This window comes from Miniopterus schreibersii, assembly GCF_964146895.1.
Source record: "Miniopterus schreibersii genome assembly, chromosome: 1".
Lineage (NCBI taxonomy): Eukaryota > Metazoa > Chordata > Mammalia > Chiroptera > Miniopteridae > Miniopterus > Miniopterus schreibersii.
In genome coordinates this window covers 74,096,948-74,112,935 of record NC_138101.1, presented here as the reverse complement: position 1 = coordinate 74,112,935, position 15,988 = coordinate 74,096,948, and the positions used below count along the sequence as shown (strand labels likewise).

The 15,988-nt window shown below is 42.2% G+C and overlaps 2 protein-coding genes across 8 annotated transcripts in view; one reads left to right on the top strand and one right to left on the bottom strand.

Moving 5' to 3' along the window:
* The window catches only part of FBH1 (F-box DNA helicase 1), a 42,398-nt gene extending 29,245 nt beyond the window's left edge, over positions 1–13,153 (bottom strand). Inside the window, exons 1-4 of one of the 3 annotated variants that reach the window (XM_081158264.1) lie at positions 13,018–13,128; positions 5,663–5,853; positions 4,428–4,583; positions 1,660–2,243 (exon numbers count right to left, since the gene is read on the bottom strand). In XM_081158264.1, coding sequence (XP_081014390.1) covers positions 1,660–2,243; positions 4,428–4,583; positions 5,663–5,681 — 759 coding nt within the window. In that variant the 5' untranslated portion in view covers positions 5,682–5,853; positions 13,018–13,128. Of the gene's footprint in view, positions 1–1,659; positions 2,244–4,427; positions 4,584–5,357; positions 5,381–5,662; positions 5,854–13,017 lie in introns of those variants that run through there. The other 2 variants (XM_081158265.1, XM_081158266.1) reach the window with 2 other exon arrangements.
* Positions 13,154–13,268: 115 nt separating this feature from the next.
* ANKRD16 (ankyrin repeat domain 16) overlaps positions 13,269–15,988 on the top strand; it is a 53,004-nt gene continuing 50,284 nt past the window's right edge. For 4 of the 5 annotated variants that reach the window (XR_013997868.1, XR_013997869.1, XR_013997870.1 and 1 more), the window contains exon 1: positions 13,292–14,127. Coding sequence is in view for 2 of the 5 variants with exons in the window: in XM_081124077.1 (XP_080980203.1) it covers positions 13,808–14,127 (320 nt within the window). In the remaining 3 variants the exon portion in view is untranslated. Of the gene's footprint in view, positions 14,128–15,988 lie in introns of all 5 variants that reach the window. The other variant, XM_081124076.1, reaches the window with a different exon arrangement.

The window sequence follows — 15,988 nt, the reverse complement described above, 5'->3', positions numbered from 1 at the left end:
AGAAGTTTAAAAATCTGAACATACCAATGAGTAAAGAGATTGAAACAGTAATCAAACACATACCAACAAAGAAAAACCCAAGACCAAATGGTTTCCCTAGAGAATTCTACCGAACATTTAAGGAAGAATTAGTGTCAATCCTCTTCAGACTGAAAAAAACTGAGGAGGGTACACTTTCAACTTATGCTATGAAGTCAGCATAATCTTATACCAAAGCCAGAAAAAGACACTTTAAGAAATGAAAAGAAAATGAGACTATAATAGGCTACTGGTGACTATAAAAATAGCATTATTGTAATATTTCAAAAGGTAAGTATAAGCTGGAATATCTCCCCCCAAATCTTCTCAAGCAGAACAGAGAAAACCCTTACTTATCCCCATCTATGACTGTTCATTTCATGTCAGAGATCTCAACTTAATGGGTAGAAATACTATGATACAAAACAGAGTTTATATCTAAAAGCAGAAAGGTATTCATCAGAAAGTAGGAGATAAGACCCTAAGCAAAGAATGGAGCAAGAGTGATGTGAAATTTCCTCCAAAATCTTTTGTGCTTTGAAGAAAAATGTACTAAGTTTTGATATATCCATCTTGAACTCTATCCCTAAATTTTTAAACTTTAATATAACTGAAGAGTTATTCTCTGTATCTCTGATTTATTGCCAATGGCTAGTCTAAGAGATATATAAGTTAAGCAAAACATTTTCCCAGTCCTAAGGTTTACCTGAGAACCTGAACCTGGGATGGGAAGAAGTGTAATTTAACAACAAAGGGAAGGCCAGGGTGCTGGAATGTGATATGACTAACTGTAGCACTGAGAATTCATGTCTGAGAACATGGGCTGCCTAGTATATCAACCTCAAAGGTACACCAGAGTGACTCATTTCATATAACACTGATTTATAATTCACCTACTATATGCAAAATATCATGAGGCATAATGGAGAATGCAGAAAACATTTATAGAGCACCCCGCCTTCCATCAGTTAGCTAATAATTTAAAGGGGGAAAGAAGGCTCTCTAAAACATATACAGAATGTGAAAAGCTTGTAACAGAGGTAAAAACAGCTATAGTAGCACAGGAAGAGGGTGAAATGGGAAGGAACAGAGTGAGGCCTTGGAGAAAAGTAAGATGTCAACATATATGAGGGATCCTATACCTGGGGGGTGTGAGTGGGGGCATTAGACCAACATGTAGAAAGGAGTATGCAATCTTTAGCTGGAATACAACAAATCAGGTGTTGTGAATAGAACACAGGGATGTGTTAAGAAGTGAGCAGTGAGGCTGGGATAATAAGGTGGGACAAACATGAAAAGCCTTACATGCCTCCAGGGAATTTGGATATTATTTGGAGGCAAATGGAACTAAACACTATAATCAAAAGTACAGTGGTACCTTGGTTTTCAAATGTAATCCGTTCCGGATCAACAGCCGACAGCTAGGCTTCAGGGTCTTGCACTCAGCAGAAGCCGTGTGGCATGTTCGACTTCTGAGGCATGTTTGAAAACCGAAGCATTTACTTCCAGGTTTACAGCATTTGTAAACTGAAATGCTCATCAATGGGGACGTTCGAAAACTGAGGTACCACTGTATGTGTTAAGGGAAGCTAACCTATTTATTTTTTAGAGAAAACATAGAACTCCAAGTGTTTTACGTACCAGTGGATCATTAATTATTTCTCTCCAAAGGTGGCACACCAAGCACAGATTCCAATAGAGATCTTCCATGGGGAGGAAAGCAAAAATGTGCCTTAGGACTTCACTGGGCAGGCTGCAGATGTGGCTCTGGGGTTTTTGGCAAGGCAAGGTTCCAAGAAGCCCATAGTAAGAGTCAGGCATGGGATCAGGACTCATGTCCTCCACTTCCGGGCTGGGTTCTGCAGACTCTACAGAGAACCATGACAAAGAGCCCTCTGCTTCTTCCCTGGCCTTTGCGCAGGACAGGGGCAAACAATGCCGTGGGGTTTTCTTGGAAACCCCTCCCCAAAGACTGGCTGCTATAGCTTGATTCCTCTCATCCTCAAAGGACTGAGAGCGCTTCCTTGCCGGCAGAGCAGAGCCCAGTCCTGCTTCTCCATCATCTTCCTGAGGAAGGGCACAGGATTCTTCTGCAGCAAAGATCATTGCATCCTCCGAGTCCTTAGAGCTGTCCTGGACCATAGAATTGCTTTTAGCCATGTCATTGGTGCACAGCTGCCGGCCAGCTAGGAAGAATTCAGTGATGTATCTTTGATATCCTTGACCTATAGAGAGAACCCAGGGTAACGAGAGGTGAATAATGACTGCTGACCCATTGTTGACCCAAATGATACAAACTAATTTTCAATTAAGAGACAAAGATATACAATTTATCAGCTAATTGTTATATAAAGAGCTTAATCCAAAAAAACCCCCACATTTATATTTGGCTCTATCATATAGTCAGACACATATGGGATGAGACAGAGACCAGTCTTCACATGGTGTGAGGACCACATTATACCTTGTAATATATACAAACTCAACACATGAATGAACAGACAAAAAGCACGTGACTGCTCGCATTCATTTACACATCCACCTATAAAAATTCACACCTCCTGGCTCTTATAATAAAAAAAAAAAAATCTAAGTTTGCTTAATTAGAAAGCAAAATGCTTCAGGTTATCAGGATTCAGTAAAACCCACTCTTTCATGTGACAGAGTTAGTTAAAACCCTTCTATTTTCATTTCCTCCTGTGAAGCTGACACCTTAATTTATCTTAAAAAGGAAGTAGTCAGTATTCTCTTCATATTATTAGAGCGGTACCTAATCTAGTTTATACATTTATTCATAAGCATCTATGATTCTAAGACAAAAATAAAGTGAAAAATGGTATATATAGTCCCTGACCTTACAGCCTTCTCAGGCACTAAGGGGAATCAAAAGGTGATTGCACATATCACCACTAGATTTTAAACTCCTATAAATTAGCCCAGCCGGTGTGGCTCAGTTGTTGAGTGTTGATCCATGAACCAAGAGGTCACTAGTTTGATTCTGGGTCAGGGAATGTGCCCAGGTTGCGGGCTCGATCCCAGCAAGGGGCGTGTAGGAGGCAGCCAATCGATGCTTCTCTCTCTCTATCCCTCTCCCTCTAAAATAAATAAAAACATATTTTTTTAAAAAAACCTCCTATAAATTATTGTAAAATGCCAATAAAGTATTTAAACACTTTATTTATACACAACAAAATACATGATTCCTTTCTAAAATGCCTATAGCCAGAATTCTCACTTTGGAAAATAAGAGAGTGGAACAAAACTAGGTTTACCCTTTAATAGGATTTATAGAATTTAGTATTTTTTTCTATGTTAGGAAAAAAACCCTGTAACTGTTTCTGGGGCAATGTGATAAAAACCAAGAGTTTTGAAGTCAATAGGCCTGGGTTAAATCGTAATGTTATCTAATTGTGGAATTCAATTACAGCAATACTTATTAAGAGCCTACTACATCCTCAGCGCTAGGACTCCCCATTGAAACACACACATGCTAAGTCTTTGTCAGTAAAGAACTCACAAGAGAGAAGTTGACTTATACACACAAAACAAACAAAATATAACCATTTAGTTTAAAACTGCCTTATAAATTGGTTATGGCAGTTCCAAAAACTGATAAACACATTCTAATACTTAAAGACAACTAGATAAGATTTGAGCTGAATTCTGAAATTAGATATATCAAAGGGAAATAAGGCAATCTGGACCATACTCACAGCTACTAGCAAAAGTAGTAATTCACTTGGCATATAGAGAGGTGATAAGAAAACCAAACTGTGAGAAATAGAACTTGCATGTAATAAATAATAAATATTGGGTGATGGCAAGTTTGAGCTTGAGTCCATAATAGTATCAGGGAGACATTTCACTGTAGGTTCTACAGAGTGGCAGTGACATGACAGAAAATGGTACTCAGGAATATTAACTTGATGTATGTTCTCCCAGCTGATTTGAAAGAAAGACAATCTAAAGGCAAGGGGAAGTGTTACTACAGCAGTCCAGGTCCAAGGTGAATAAGGGTGCAGTCTGCCATGAAATCACTGAATTAGGGGACATTCTGGAGAAAATTAATAGCACAGTGGACCTAGTGACAGTTGGACAAAGAGGATTACTGCAGAGTCAAAAATCACAATAGTTCTAGATTGGAATCATGGTGATATTGGTATGTGTTTTCTATTATGTTATAATTAAGCAAGCTAATGGAATTCAGTCAGTCACATTTGCCTGGGGCCTTTACCAACCACTTATAACAGGGTGGGATTTTCATGGAAAACGCACAAATAATGAAAATAGTCAAACTGTTGCAATAGGGCTACAAAATCACAGCAGCAATACTTACAAATACTGGGCAATATTTAAAGGCCACACACACTACAGATTCTATTTGTAAAGTACTTTTTTGGAAGACATACCCTTGGTCCCTCTTTTTGTCCTGGGTCTAGGATAGAGGCCATGGTTTGGGTCTCTGTTTGTCCATCTTTGACCAAAGGGTTGGGCCACAGCCAAGTGACTCGGAGCCAAATGTTGGCAGTCGATGGCTGTAAGATGCTTCCGCTTAAATCGTCTCACTGTTTTGTACCAATAGGCAAAAGAAAGGGGACACTTGTTAGTTACCACCCATTCTACAAGCTAGCCAGAAAATTACCCTTAATTTTCAGGAATACAGTGACTGTGGACCACCCCAGTCAGCCCTTGTCTTCTTCTCTTTATTCCCATCAACTTTTAGTCATTTCATAGTTTCTTGGCATTTCTTCCTCAAAATTCAAGAAAAAATTAAAAAAAAAGATCCTAAAAAGACTTCTGTGTTTTTTTGTTTTGATTTGTTTTACTTATTATACTTCCTAGAAGCTCTGATCATAAAATACTGTTTCAAAAAGAAGTTGTCACTAATGGGTAAATTGAGATCTGGCATCTTTTCCTTGACTTTAGCCAGGCATTTATATTCCCATAACCATGAGATGGTTACAGCTTTTCAAAAATAAAGTCATCCATCATCCCCTGTACAATATATACCAGCTTCTCAAAGTCTCAGAAGCAGAATGCAGTGACTAATAGAACAGTCACTGTAAATTCCTAGAGAAGATCGTACTGTCCGCCTCTTGGCCCCCAGAGGATCTCAGCATTGGGCATAGCAGGGAGGCCCCCAAGCAGAAGGGGACCAAATCTACTTTTATAAGGATCTCAAAGGAAGAAACCTCATATTCTCCTTAGCAACACATTATAGCAACTGTACTAGAATTCTGTCTCAAGTCTTTAGTTGCCAAATCTACAATATACCCCTAAATTCAGTGTTTGGAAAGACAGAGGTTGTTAGCAGATTTGTACGGAAGAGGTATACTCACGCACACACAATGCACCTCGGAATTTTTTCTGTAAAAAGAATGGCGTTAGCCCATCCTTCCCTAGCCAATTAACTATAATAACACCATTAAAACACAGAAGCACTGGAAATAACCATCAGATAGGTAGTCATGTCTTTTTTTTCTTTTCTTAAATATATCTTTATTGATTTCAGAGAGAAGAAGGGAGAGTGAGAGAGAGAGAGAGAAACATCAATGATGAGAGTCATTGATCGGCTGCCTCCTGCATGCCCCCCACTGGGGATTGATACCGCAACCCAGGCATGTGCCCTGACAGGGAATCAAACCTCGATCTCCTGGATCCATAGGTTGATGCTCAACTGCTAAGCCACGCCAGCCCAGAGGTAGTCATGCCTTAATCACATGCCTAACAGTCAAAGCATGCTCCAAGAAGGTAAGGAAGTATTCCATCTTTTCCACTGCTGTACCCCTCTGCATGTAGCATGGTGCCAGGCACAGAGTGCACGGTCAACAAACACTGCAAGAATGGAGGATGAGAAGACAGCAAAGTCAGAGCAGTAAGGCTGGGTGGGCAGTAGAGGAACCTAAGCCCTAGATCACAAGGAATTTGCTCTAGAACTGCTTTCATGTGGAACTTGGCAAGGGTCAGACCACATGGAGAAAAGCTTAAATGTAGCACACCAGACAAGAGAGCACCAAAAATACCCAAAAGACTCTGTTTTGGAAAAGTGGGTAATATGGACAAAGGTAGAATTTTATTCATGGATTTATTTTGTAAAATTCATCTGAATCTTAAAAGCTTGTTGAAAAGATTAAGTGTCCGCAGAAATCTAACAAAGGCACAGGAGCAAAAGAAAGGGGTAAGGGGAGTGAGTGGAGGAACACTGTTCTCTTCCAGAGTTCTGGTATATTACAATGTATTCTGGCAAGAAGCCATCAGGGAAGGGGCTAAGGTTAAAAGCTGGTGGGTAGGGCACCTAGACTAGGCATTCTGGCTCCTGGGTACTAATACGGCTGCCTGTATTGTTCATTTGGAATGGAACCACCTGAGCCATGACTGCTTACCTGGGATGCAGAGCTAACACTTTTACTGTGTTTATTTGCCAAAAATTACTTTTCTGACGTTAGAGGTCAGAAAAATTAGACTGTATTTTATCTGCCTCTCAGGTCTCTGAGAGAGGAGGTGCTGTGATTCAGTGAACTAGAAGCCAGGAGCCCTGCATTAAACGAGTCATTTCCCTGAAAGGCTGCATGGTAGATTCAGATTTGGAGTCAGAAGACCTCCTCCACTAGGGAGGCGTATTAATCACTAAAAGCCTTGATTCCCTTGTCATTAAAAATAGGGATTATAATAACCTGCCACACTGAATTCACAGAATAGTTACATGAGGTTCAAATAAAACAACGTAGATGAAAGTACTTTGTGACACCCACGCTGAAGCTGACAAAACCTATCAGCTGAAATGTCAGAAGAATTACTTATCAACCATACCATTCTGAGTGTCTCCTAAAAGGTGCATAAGGTGTATTTTAATAGCATTAATATTCTTGCAAAATTATATTAAAAAAACTATAGCAATATTCTAACCACCCTTCTATTTTTATTAATATACTTTTAAACCAGCAGTGCAAATATAACTTTATCAAAATAAAGATGCTCAAATGCTACCTCTCCCTCCCTCAAGTCCCCCAAAGCCCATGGTATTCCTCCCTCTTTTACACAGCAAGTACACTTTGCACCTCTCTTAAAGGGCACTTATTGTTAAAAGCTGCTCAAGATTCTTTAAGGAGCAAAGTCAGAGTGCTCCGTGAAAAACGTCCACTGGAAAGAAAGGTATGGAGATCAGAATCACTCGTGGACTTTTCAAACTCTATAAGGCCCCAAAGATGCTCAACTGAGTCTCCTCCAAACTTAAGTGAGTATTTGAACCCCTCCTGGAGACTCTACCACAGTTACTAACAGAAATGTGTCATATCCCTGAGGTATTAGGACAAAAAACAAAACAAACAAAAAACAAACAAAAAACTGAGACTGTATGAAAATCATTGTCAAACAGAACTTTACCCACTTTTTCTGCAATGGCTTTCTTACAGGGTGACATCTCTCTGATCCCTCACTCCCATGCCCCCCTTTCTGGAGCCCCCAGCTCAGACATCTCGTTCTGGGTTTTTGCTATATGACTTCAAAGTGTTGATTACCTGGAGTTTGGCCCTTTATTCATCATTGATCTCTTCACTGTGATGGTGATCTGTCCAATCCTACCCTACTTTTGCCTCCCACCCCCCCAATCCTCCACCAGTCAGCCCCATTGATGAGATTAGACTTTGACCAGTCTCCCTTGAACTAGTTACTACAAAAACTGGACTAGACTACAAGCCCTTAAGACAGGGAACATGTCTCATAAGCTTATTCCTCACAGTACTTAGCACAATACTTTGCAAATAACAGATATTCAAATACTTGTTGAATGAAAAGCATGTGGGCAATTCTTCAATTCTGTTTTAATCTGCCTGGCTTCATTTCTTAATTCTTCTTTACTGCAAAACAATTTACAAAACAAGTCACAGAAAATAAAATGGAGTGCTTTGGGTTCTGTCACAAAGACTGTAGTTCCCCTTCTTCCTCAGCACACAGCTAGTCTATACTTCCTTGTCCTACTTGCAGGTGTATGTTTCCTTGACTGAACTCCACCCTGGGGAATGTGAGTAAAAGGGATGAGTGCCTCTTCCAGGCCTGGCCCAGAGAAACCTCTCATGCTTGTTCCTCCCCTTCTAGTGAAGGGGGGGGGGGTTGGATTCCCCAGGCATCCTTTGAAGACCCACATTCAAAAAGGAAGAGCCTCCAGCAGCCTGGGTCTTTGGATTATAGCTTTAAGAATGTCATTCCTTCCCCACAACTATCCCCTTTCTCTCTCCAGCACCCTGGATACACCTTATATTGTTATAGGATTGAGAAATGAACTCTGATTGTGAGGTCATTACATGTTTGCATCTGTTACTATAGCCAAGCTTACCCTAATCATCCCAGGATCATTTGTAATTGATAACAAATAATTTCCTTTCTTCCCTTTCCTTTACTAATCCGTAATTATAACAAAAAGTACTCTAAAACTTACAGGTTACAGACCTAAATGAACAAGATGAAGATAGTAAGTACCTACACTTCCTGGAGGAGATGACTACTATTTTTTAAAAATCAAGGTAACTCTAGTGCAAGGTACCTGACTGGAGAGACTACCCATGAAAACAGGGGTGGGGATCCTTTTTTCCGCCAAGGGCCATCTGGATATTTATAACATCATTCAAGGGTCATACAAAATTATCAACTTAAAAATTAGCAATGAAAAAGGCTCCTAGATTTATTGAATTTTGAGTCCTGCTGGAGGTTGCCTTGCCAGGGCCAGATCAAATGATTTTGAAGGCTATATATGGCCCACAGACTGGACGTTTCCCACCCCTGCATAAAAAGAAACATAGAGGGCAGTTTTCTAATCTAGACAACTTACTGAGTCCCTAACCTCATCTTGTTAGTTCCTCACAAGCCTCTTACTTTTCTCTGAGGGACTCTGTGAAGATCAATAAGTAGACACTTTCCCTTTTATGTTTCCTATGGAGACATCAGAGATGCACTGCAATGTAGCTCATTATGACAAGGATTCAAGTACTTCACAAGTTAAGATGCCACCTCTGAGATCTAAGAGCATAATTTAAACACAGTTAGCGGTGTTATTCCTCAACTCCAATATAGTAGAAAAAATTCATTCCAGCCATGAGAACTCTGCCATAATGAAACCACCCCACAGGTCTCTGAGATACTTGTCATAGTTATTTGTATAACTATGTGTTTAATATGTGTCATATACAAATGATTATTACTGGAGTATATTTTATTATTGCAGTATTAACAATTGTTTGTGTAAGGGTGTACTGACATGTCTTCCAGCCTTGGACTGAAATATCTCTAGTCTGGCGGGAAGGAAGTACGAGGAACAAACTCAGCCCCAGCACCCATTTGCAATATTGCTCCATGAACAACTGCAGAATAAATGAACAACTGCATAGCTACAACACTTCCCTCTAAAGAAGTGTAGGTTGTCTTCGAAACCTTCTACTATCTTACAGCTCCTAAGTGCTTCTTAGCTTTTGAAGTTCTTTCACATACTCTCATCTGATCTTCACAAAATCCTACGACTGTGCCATGATTAAACTGGGGCTCAGAGAAGACTTGCTTGAAGTCACAACACAGCTTGCAGGTGATGGAATTTAGGTCTTCTGACACCCCAAGTCCAGTGTTCTTTCTGCTTTAACATTCACCCTTCCATGTCCAGGAAAGCTTTAGAGCAGTTTCTAAAAACCTCAGGTTTAATTTCTATGTCACTATTTTTTAGCCACTGTGCATTGTCATAACCAACAATTTGATAACAAGCAAATATATGGATAACATAACTACAGGGAAAATATCACTAAATATTGCAGACTCAAAATGGAAAAACTTCAAAATATTGTGTCCTCGTTAGTTCTAAAAGAAACATATGCAGAAAGAAAACACTACAGAGCTAGCTCCTTCACGACTACTCACTCTTGATGCAAAGCCAGGTCCTTCCCAGCACCACAGCCTACTTCTCTACACACCCAAAAGATCTAGGTTCCAAGCTCAATCATCCTTAGCTTCTCTCACATCCTGCAAACACCTGCTTCTCCCTTGGAGACGCGTTCACTTAATATTGCAAATTAGGATGGAGGGAGTTTTTCTCTATGTATGTTTCTCACAAGGAAAAGAAGAAATGATTTTTTAAAAAAGAAAAGGAAAAACAATAAAATCATTTTTTTACAGATTAGGACATATTTTTATATATTTGAAAGCCTTTTCCACTGTCAATTCATTGTACAACCATTTTTAAGTATCTGCTATGTCCAAAATGCATTATAAACACCATGAGTACCTCTTCTCTTGGCATCTCTGATGTCAAATGTTATTTTAGACACTGAAGATACAAAAATGAGTAAGACTTAGCCAGCCTATAAGGCAGCTACCAAAACAAACACAAATTACTATACATAAGGCAATATAAGTTCCGCACAAATGAACACATGAAGTGCTATAGAAGTAAAGAAAAGTGGACAGTTAGGAAAGCTGAAAAGGCTTTACAAAGAGCTCAGCTTAAAAATATGAACAGGATTCAGTATGGCAAAAGAAACAATATGTGCAAAAACACAGAGACAGCACAGCATTGGTGTGGCGGGAAGTTGGGTTTCATTAGTACAAGAGGTTCACGAATGGGGAACAAAACTGGAAAAGGAAGTTGGAGGCACAGACTATAAAAGGTCCTTAAATACATATAATGCTAAGGAAATTGGACATTATCAGGTAGCAATTCAGAGAATCACCTAGCTTTCAAGCAGGGTCAATGCACAATCAAATTTACATGTTTAGAACAGTAACTCTGGAGGTAGGGTAATCACTGTCTGGAAAACAAGGCAGAATGTGACTTTACTAACCAAAGTGGGGGTTGGTAAAGGCCTGAGCGCAGCAGACATAGGGAGCAGGGGAAAGTGAAGATCAACAAGTCTTTTCTAACAAGACTGGAAAAGAAAGATGAAAAAGAAAGGACAAAGAAAATGAACATTTTCTGTAAAAATATCATTAACCACATTAAGGAATAAAGGAGAAATATTGTTTTTCTTTTAATCACTTTTTTCAGGAGTGAGGGCAGGATGAAAATGTTCAGTTTTGAAAACAGTTGTTTGTTTTGTTTTAAAGTTATCTGTGGAATGCCAGGTAAAGCTCCAGGAGGTACTGTGAAATATAAGACTGGTCCTCAAAAGGCATGTGAATGAGTTGAGACATAAGAATTGAGGTGCTTTGGTAAGATACTTCTAGAGGTAGATGGTTCCACGGCCAGAAGGCCAAAGAAAGAACCAAATTCAATCTTCAAATAAAAATCAGCCCAGGGAGGACAGAGGGATATAATAACCAGAGAAAAGATGGTGGCAACAGATCTGAAATTAGAGCTCTAAGTCCAATACCAATAGTTTGGTGCTCACACACTCAAAGATCACAAAACATGTCAAATGATCATGACATCAATGATCACTGCTGAACGCTAAATAACCACCAAATATAACGCAGGAGAAAGGAAAAAAGACAGAGAGGGAGCAAATCACAATGCCAAAGTGACTACATACAAAACGAGACAGTAAAGACCAGACCACAAACTCCAAAAGCCTGCACAAAAGAAATAGGCAGCCCAACTAGAAAACCAGCAAGACCCCAGAATAGCTCCATCCGTTAAGTTTCCTGTATACCAAGCTTTTGATCCAGAAAATCACAGGGGCTGTGGACAGATCCACATACATTATCATCTAGTTATCTAAAGGGGGAATACAATTCAACATAAGTTTCCAAAAAAGACAAAAGAGACAGAGTTCCATCTGACACCTGTTAAGTAACCAATCACCTGGACTTAAAAGAGTGTCTTATTGTGCAACCAATATATTCCAATTTTGTTTTTAAAAACAGGGAAACTAGAAGCATAAGGCAAGAGAAGGTAGGGTGATCTGTAATTAGGATTGGAGGGAGCATCAGTAGCAAAAAGTGTGGTACTAACAGATGCCTTAACTTCCATTTGCATTGATTCCAACAGCAGCAGAAGGAACAATGCTTGGCATGTTCTAAAACTTCATACATTTCAAACCACTTTTATGCCTTCCTGTTTTTTGAAGTGACAAGACACAATGGAACAAAACACTTTGGCAAAGTTGATACTGGACTTAGTTCTTGTCATACTGCTCAGTAAATTAAACAAACTTAATACGCTCACTGGTAAAATGGGCTTGTTTTCATAGGCCCATACCAGAGGTCTTTTTTTCATTTTATCTCCCTTAATTTATTTTAACACAGGGCCAGGAACTGGCAGACTCACTAGGTGCTACCATCCTTCCTTCCATGGACTTTATTATTTATACTTCTAGTGGCAAAATCACTAACTTCTTTAGGCCTCAATTTCTCCACCTGTAATGAATGATGCCTTACAGAGTTGATTGAGGATTACATAACTAAAGTGCTCTGTAAACCACAAAGCGCAATATAATATGCAAAGTAGAATTGTTTCTAGGTTTGGCAAATAGTAGCAACTCCCGTTTTATCTCTAAAGGACTCAACATCTACTCAAATCCCTTCCATCACCCATATCCCTTGCTCAGATCTCTAGGCATCCTCCACAAGATCAAGGCCTTCCCACACCACCTCAATTTTCCTTAATATCAGGTAAGGGGGAGGGAGGCTACAAATGAAAGAGGCAAAAGAACGCACTAAAATGACTCGCCCAAGGTCAAAACACCAGAGTAGAAAAGGAATGCTGGCTTGTCCGCAGCTAAGGCCACGTCCCCCGTGATTCCCACAACCACCGAGAAATGACGAGCTCCCCACTTCCCGAGCTCCTCACCTCCCGGGGGCAAGGACGCAGTGTAGGGGCGCCCCTCCGCCTCCCACGTGCAAGCCCCGCCGCGCCTCTGCAGCTCACCCACCGAGGACAGCTCAGGCCCGGCGTCCACCCCTTTGCCCCCGCAGGCCCACCCCGCTCCCCGACAGACCAGACCCCAGCTCAGGACCCCAAAAGGTTAAGTGTTCACAGCGCGGAGCCCCGCCTGAGCTCCCTGCCACGTCCGCAGCCTCACGCACTATGGCGCTCCGAACCGGGGCTCCAGCCGCCTCCGTCGCCTCGAGACCCCGGCTGCCCGGCCTCCCAGTTCCGGAGTCCCTGCTAGTCTGAGCGGGCCTTGGACTTCCTCTGACAGCTCCGCGCCGCCGCAGCCCCGGGAAGAGCCCGCCGCCGGGGCTGATGGATTTCCCTCGCGGCCAATCGGAACGTGCGCGCGGAGGGGGCGTGCCCAAGGTTCGCGACCTCTCCACGCCCGTCCTTCCGCTAGCTTGAGAAAGCCGGCGAAATCTTTCCCAGAGTTCCGCGGAGCTCTCGGGGACCCGTGGAGCGGCCGCGGTGGGGCGGAGGCTGCCTACGATTGGGTGAAGGAGTGGCTGTGGTAAAGCGTACGGGTGGCGGCTCGCGGCGGGCTCCTTCACCGGTGTCTCGTGGGAGCGGAGCTGCCATCGAGCGGGCTTCAGTCGTGCCTGGAGTCACCACGCTGACCTCCTCCCCTGGCGGCGGCTCAGAGCCCGGGCGGGTCCTGCTGGGGCTCAGAGTGGGCGCAGGCCCCAGGGGACGCCAGCCCGCACGCGCCTCTCTCAGCCGTTTCTCCCAAAATGAACTGCGTGCAGGCGGCAGCCTCCGCACGAGCCGCGCGTCTTTAAATTCGGTTACGCCCACATCTGGAGCGCGCGTTCGCAAGGCAAGTTGTTTGCCGGGCGCTAACCACCAGGCGTAGGGAAGCGCGGCCACCTAGCTGGCGGGCAGTACGTCCACTCTGCGTACGGGGGGCTGGGAACTCGGACGCCTCGCCTGGCCGCGGTGACCATGGCGGATCCCGGGGACCCAAGACGGCTCTTCAGGCTGGTGCAAGAAGGCCGACTGTGCGCCCTGCGGGAGGAACTGCAGCGAGCGGGGCGCGCTGGCTTCCCGGGGCCGGCTGGGGACACCTTGCTACACTGCGCTGCCCGCCACGGACGTCGGGACATCCTGGCCTATCTCGCCGAGGCCTGGGACATGGACCTTGAGGCCACCAACCGAGACTACAAGCGGCCTCTGCACGAAGCTGCCTCCATGGGTCACCGGGACTGCGTGCGGTACCTGCTGGGCCGAGGAGCCGTGGCTGACTGCCTGAAGAAGGCTGACTGGTAGGTGGCAGGCGTTCCAGAAAGACACCCTTAACCCCCTTTTACGCAGAATAGTAGATTCCCATGTACTCGGCCTGCCTCTATAGCATAGTCTCTCAACCTTCCCCATTAGGGCACATTGTAACCTACCTATGCTTGAGAGTCAACTCTTTGGTCCAGGCAGTTGCTTCCCTTTATAAAGCAGAGAACAGTACAGAGTATGATAAAACAGAATAATATCAAGCAATGAGTTGTCTTTACTACATACAGAGTGGGGCAAAAATAGGTTTACCGTTGTTTGTATAGAAAATATTACAATAATTAATAAGCAGTATTACAAGAATAAACTGTTTCACATACTCCCAACTGTAAATCTACTTTTGCCCCACCCTGTGTAACAGGAGCCCCAGGATACCAAGTTCTTCTGGGGACATCTAGATAAATGATTACTTCACCAAAGGCACTGATTTAACTTTTTATTTTTAAATAGCTGTAGGTTCACAGAAGTTACAAAGAAATGTTCAGGGAAGTTCCATGTACCTTTCTCCAGGCTGCCCCAAAGTTAACATCTTATAAGTTACATTACAATAACAGAACTAAGCAATTGACATTGCTACAATCAATATATTTATTCACATTTCACCAGTCACTTTATACATACACTTGTGTGTATGTGGTGCTGTCCATGTTTTTATCATGTGTAGCCTTGAGTAAACACCTCCACAGTCAAGATATTCACCTTTACCGTCACACAAACCAATTAATTGCATTTTGTTAGACCGATATCGTTTGCAGTACTCACTGTGTCTGGCTCCTTAGAAGTTATGAACGTTGCAAGATTCATGACATAATGAAGTTCTTGCCTACAAGTAATTCCTGATGTGATACAAATAAACACAGCAGGCAGCCATAGACAGTAACGTGCATTTTGCCTACTGGGGAGGGGAGTAGGCCTGGTTGTGTTTTGAGGGTTGCACTTTGGCTGTGACTAAGCACAAGAGTGATTTTCTTGTGCTGCTGGGCAGTTGATCTGAAGACAGTTCCAAGAGGCATAGACCGCATATATTCCTCAGAGCAATTCTGCAGAAAAGGAAACAGCTTCCAAAAAAAAAACAACAACACTAAAAGGATGAGGTTCATTTGATTATGTATTTGGGATGTGTATAATCAGAGGTGAGACATTTTTGCCTGTTCTCATTTTTTTGGGCTTTCTGAAATACCTTACCTGCTTTTCCAGTCATCCTGCCTTGCTCAAGATTCATTCTGTTTGTGAAGCACTTTTTGAAGATCCCAGCCTTCATTTATCTGGATGTTTCCCTCTTAATTTCTCATTCATTACTACATTACCCCCCTCACACACACACACACACACACACACACACACACACGAAGTATAGCAACCTTAGAAGAAAAATCTTAGATGAGACCTTAGAGATCATTCAAGTGTAGTGAGCTCCCACTGTGTGCCAGACATGGGTTCTGACCCTGGGAATGAGGAGGTAAACAAGACCTGTCCCTGCTTTTCAGAAATCATAGCTCCCTTGTTTTGCAGACAAAAACCCAGAAGCTCATGGAAGTGAAATGACTTACCTCAAATCATTTATGTGGCAGAAGAGGAAGGCCAGAGCCACCTGTCTTGATATTAATGTAGTTCACTCTCATATAGTTGTGGACACAGGTTCAGTTCAGAAACTTACTGTAATCACACTGTTTCATTTGCTTCACCAATGTATGCTTCTCAGGGTTAGATGCTGTGTCAAATGCTCTTTTTAAACTTCTTTTTAGCACAATATAATAAGTGGTTTCTGGCTGAAGTAAAGGGGTAAGTCCAGCAGAGTACCTCTTATACAGTATTCTTCAGAACAAACTTTATGGTTTGGAT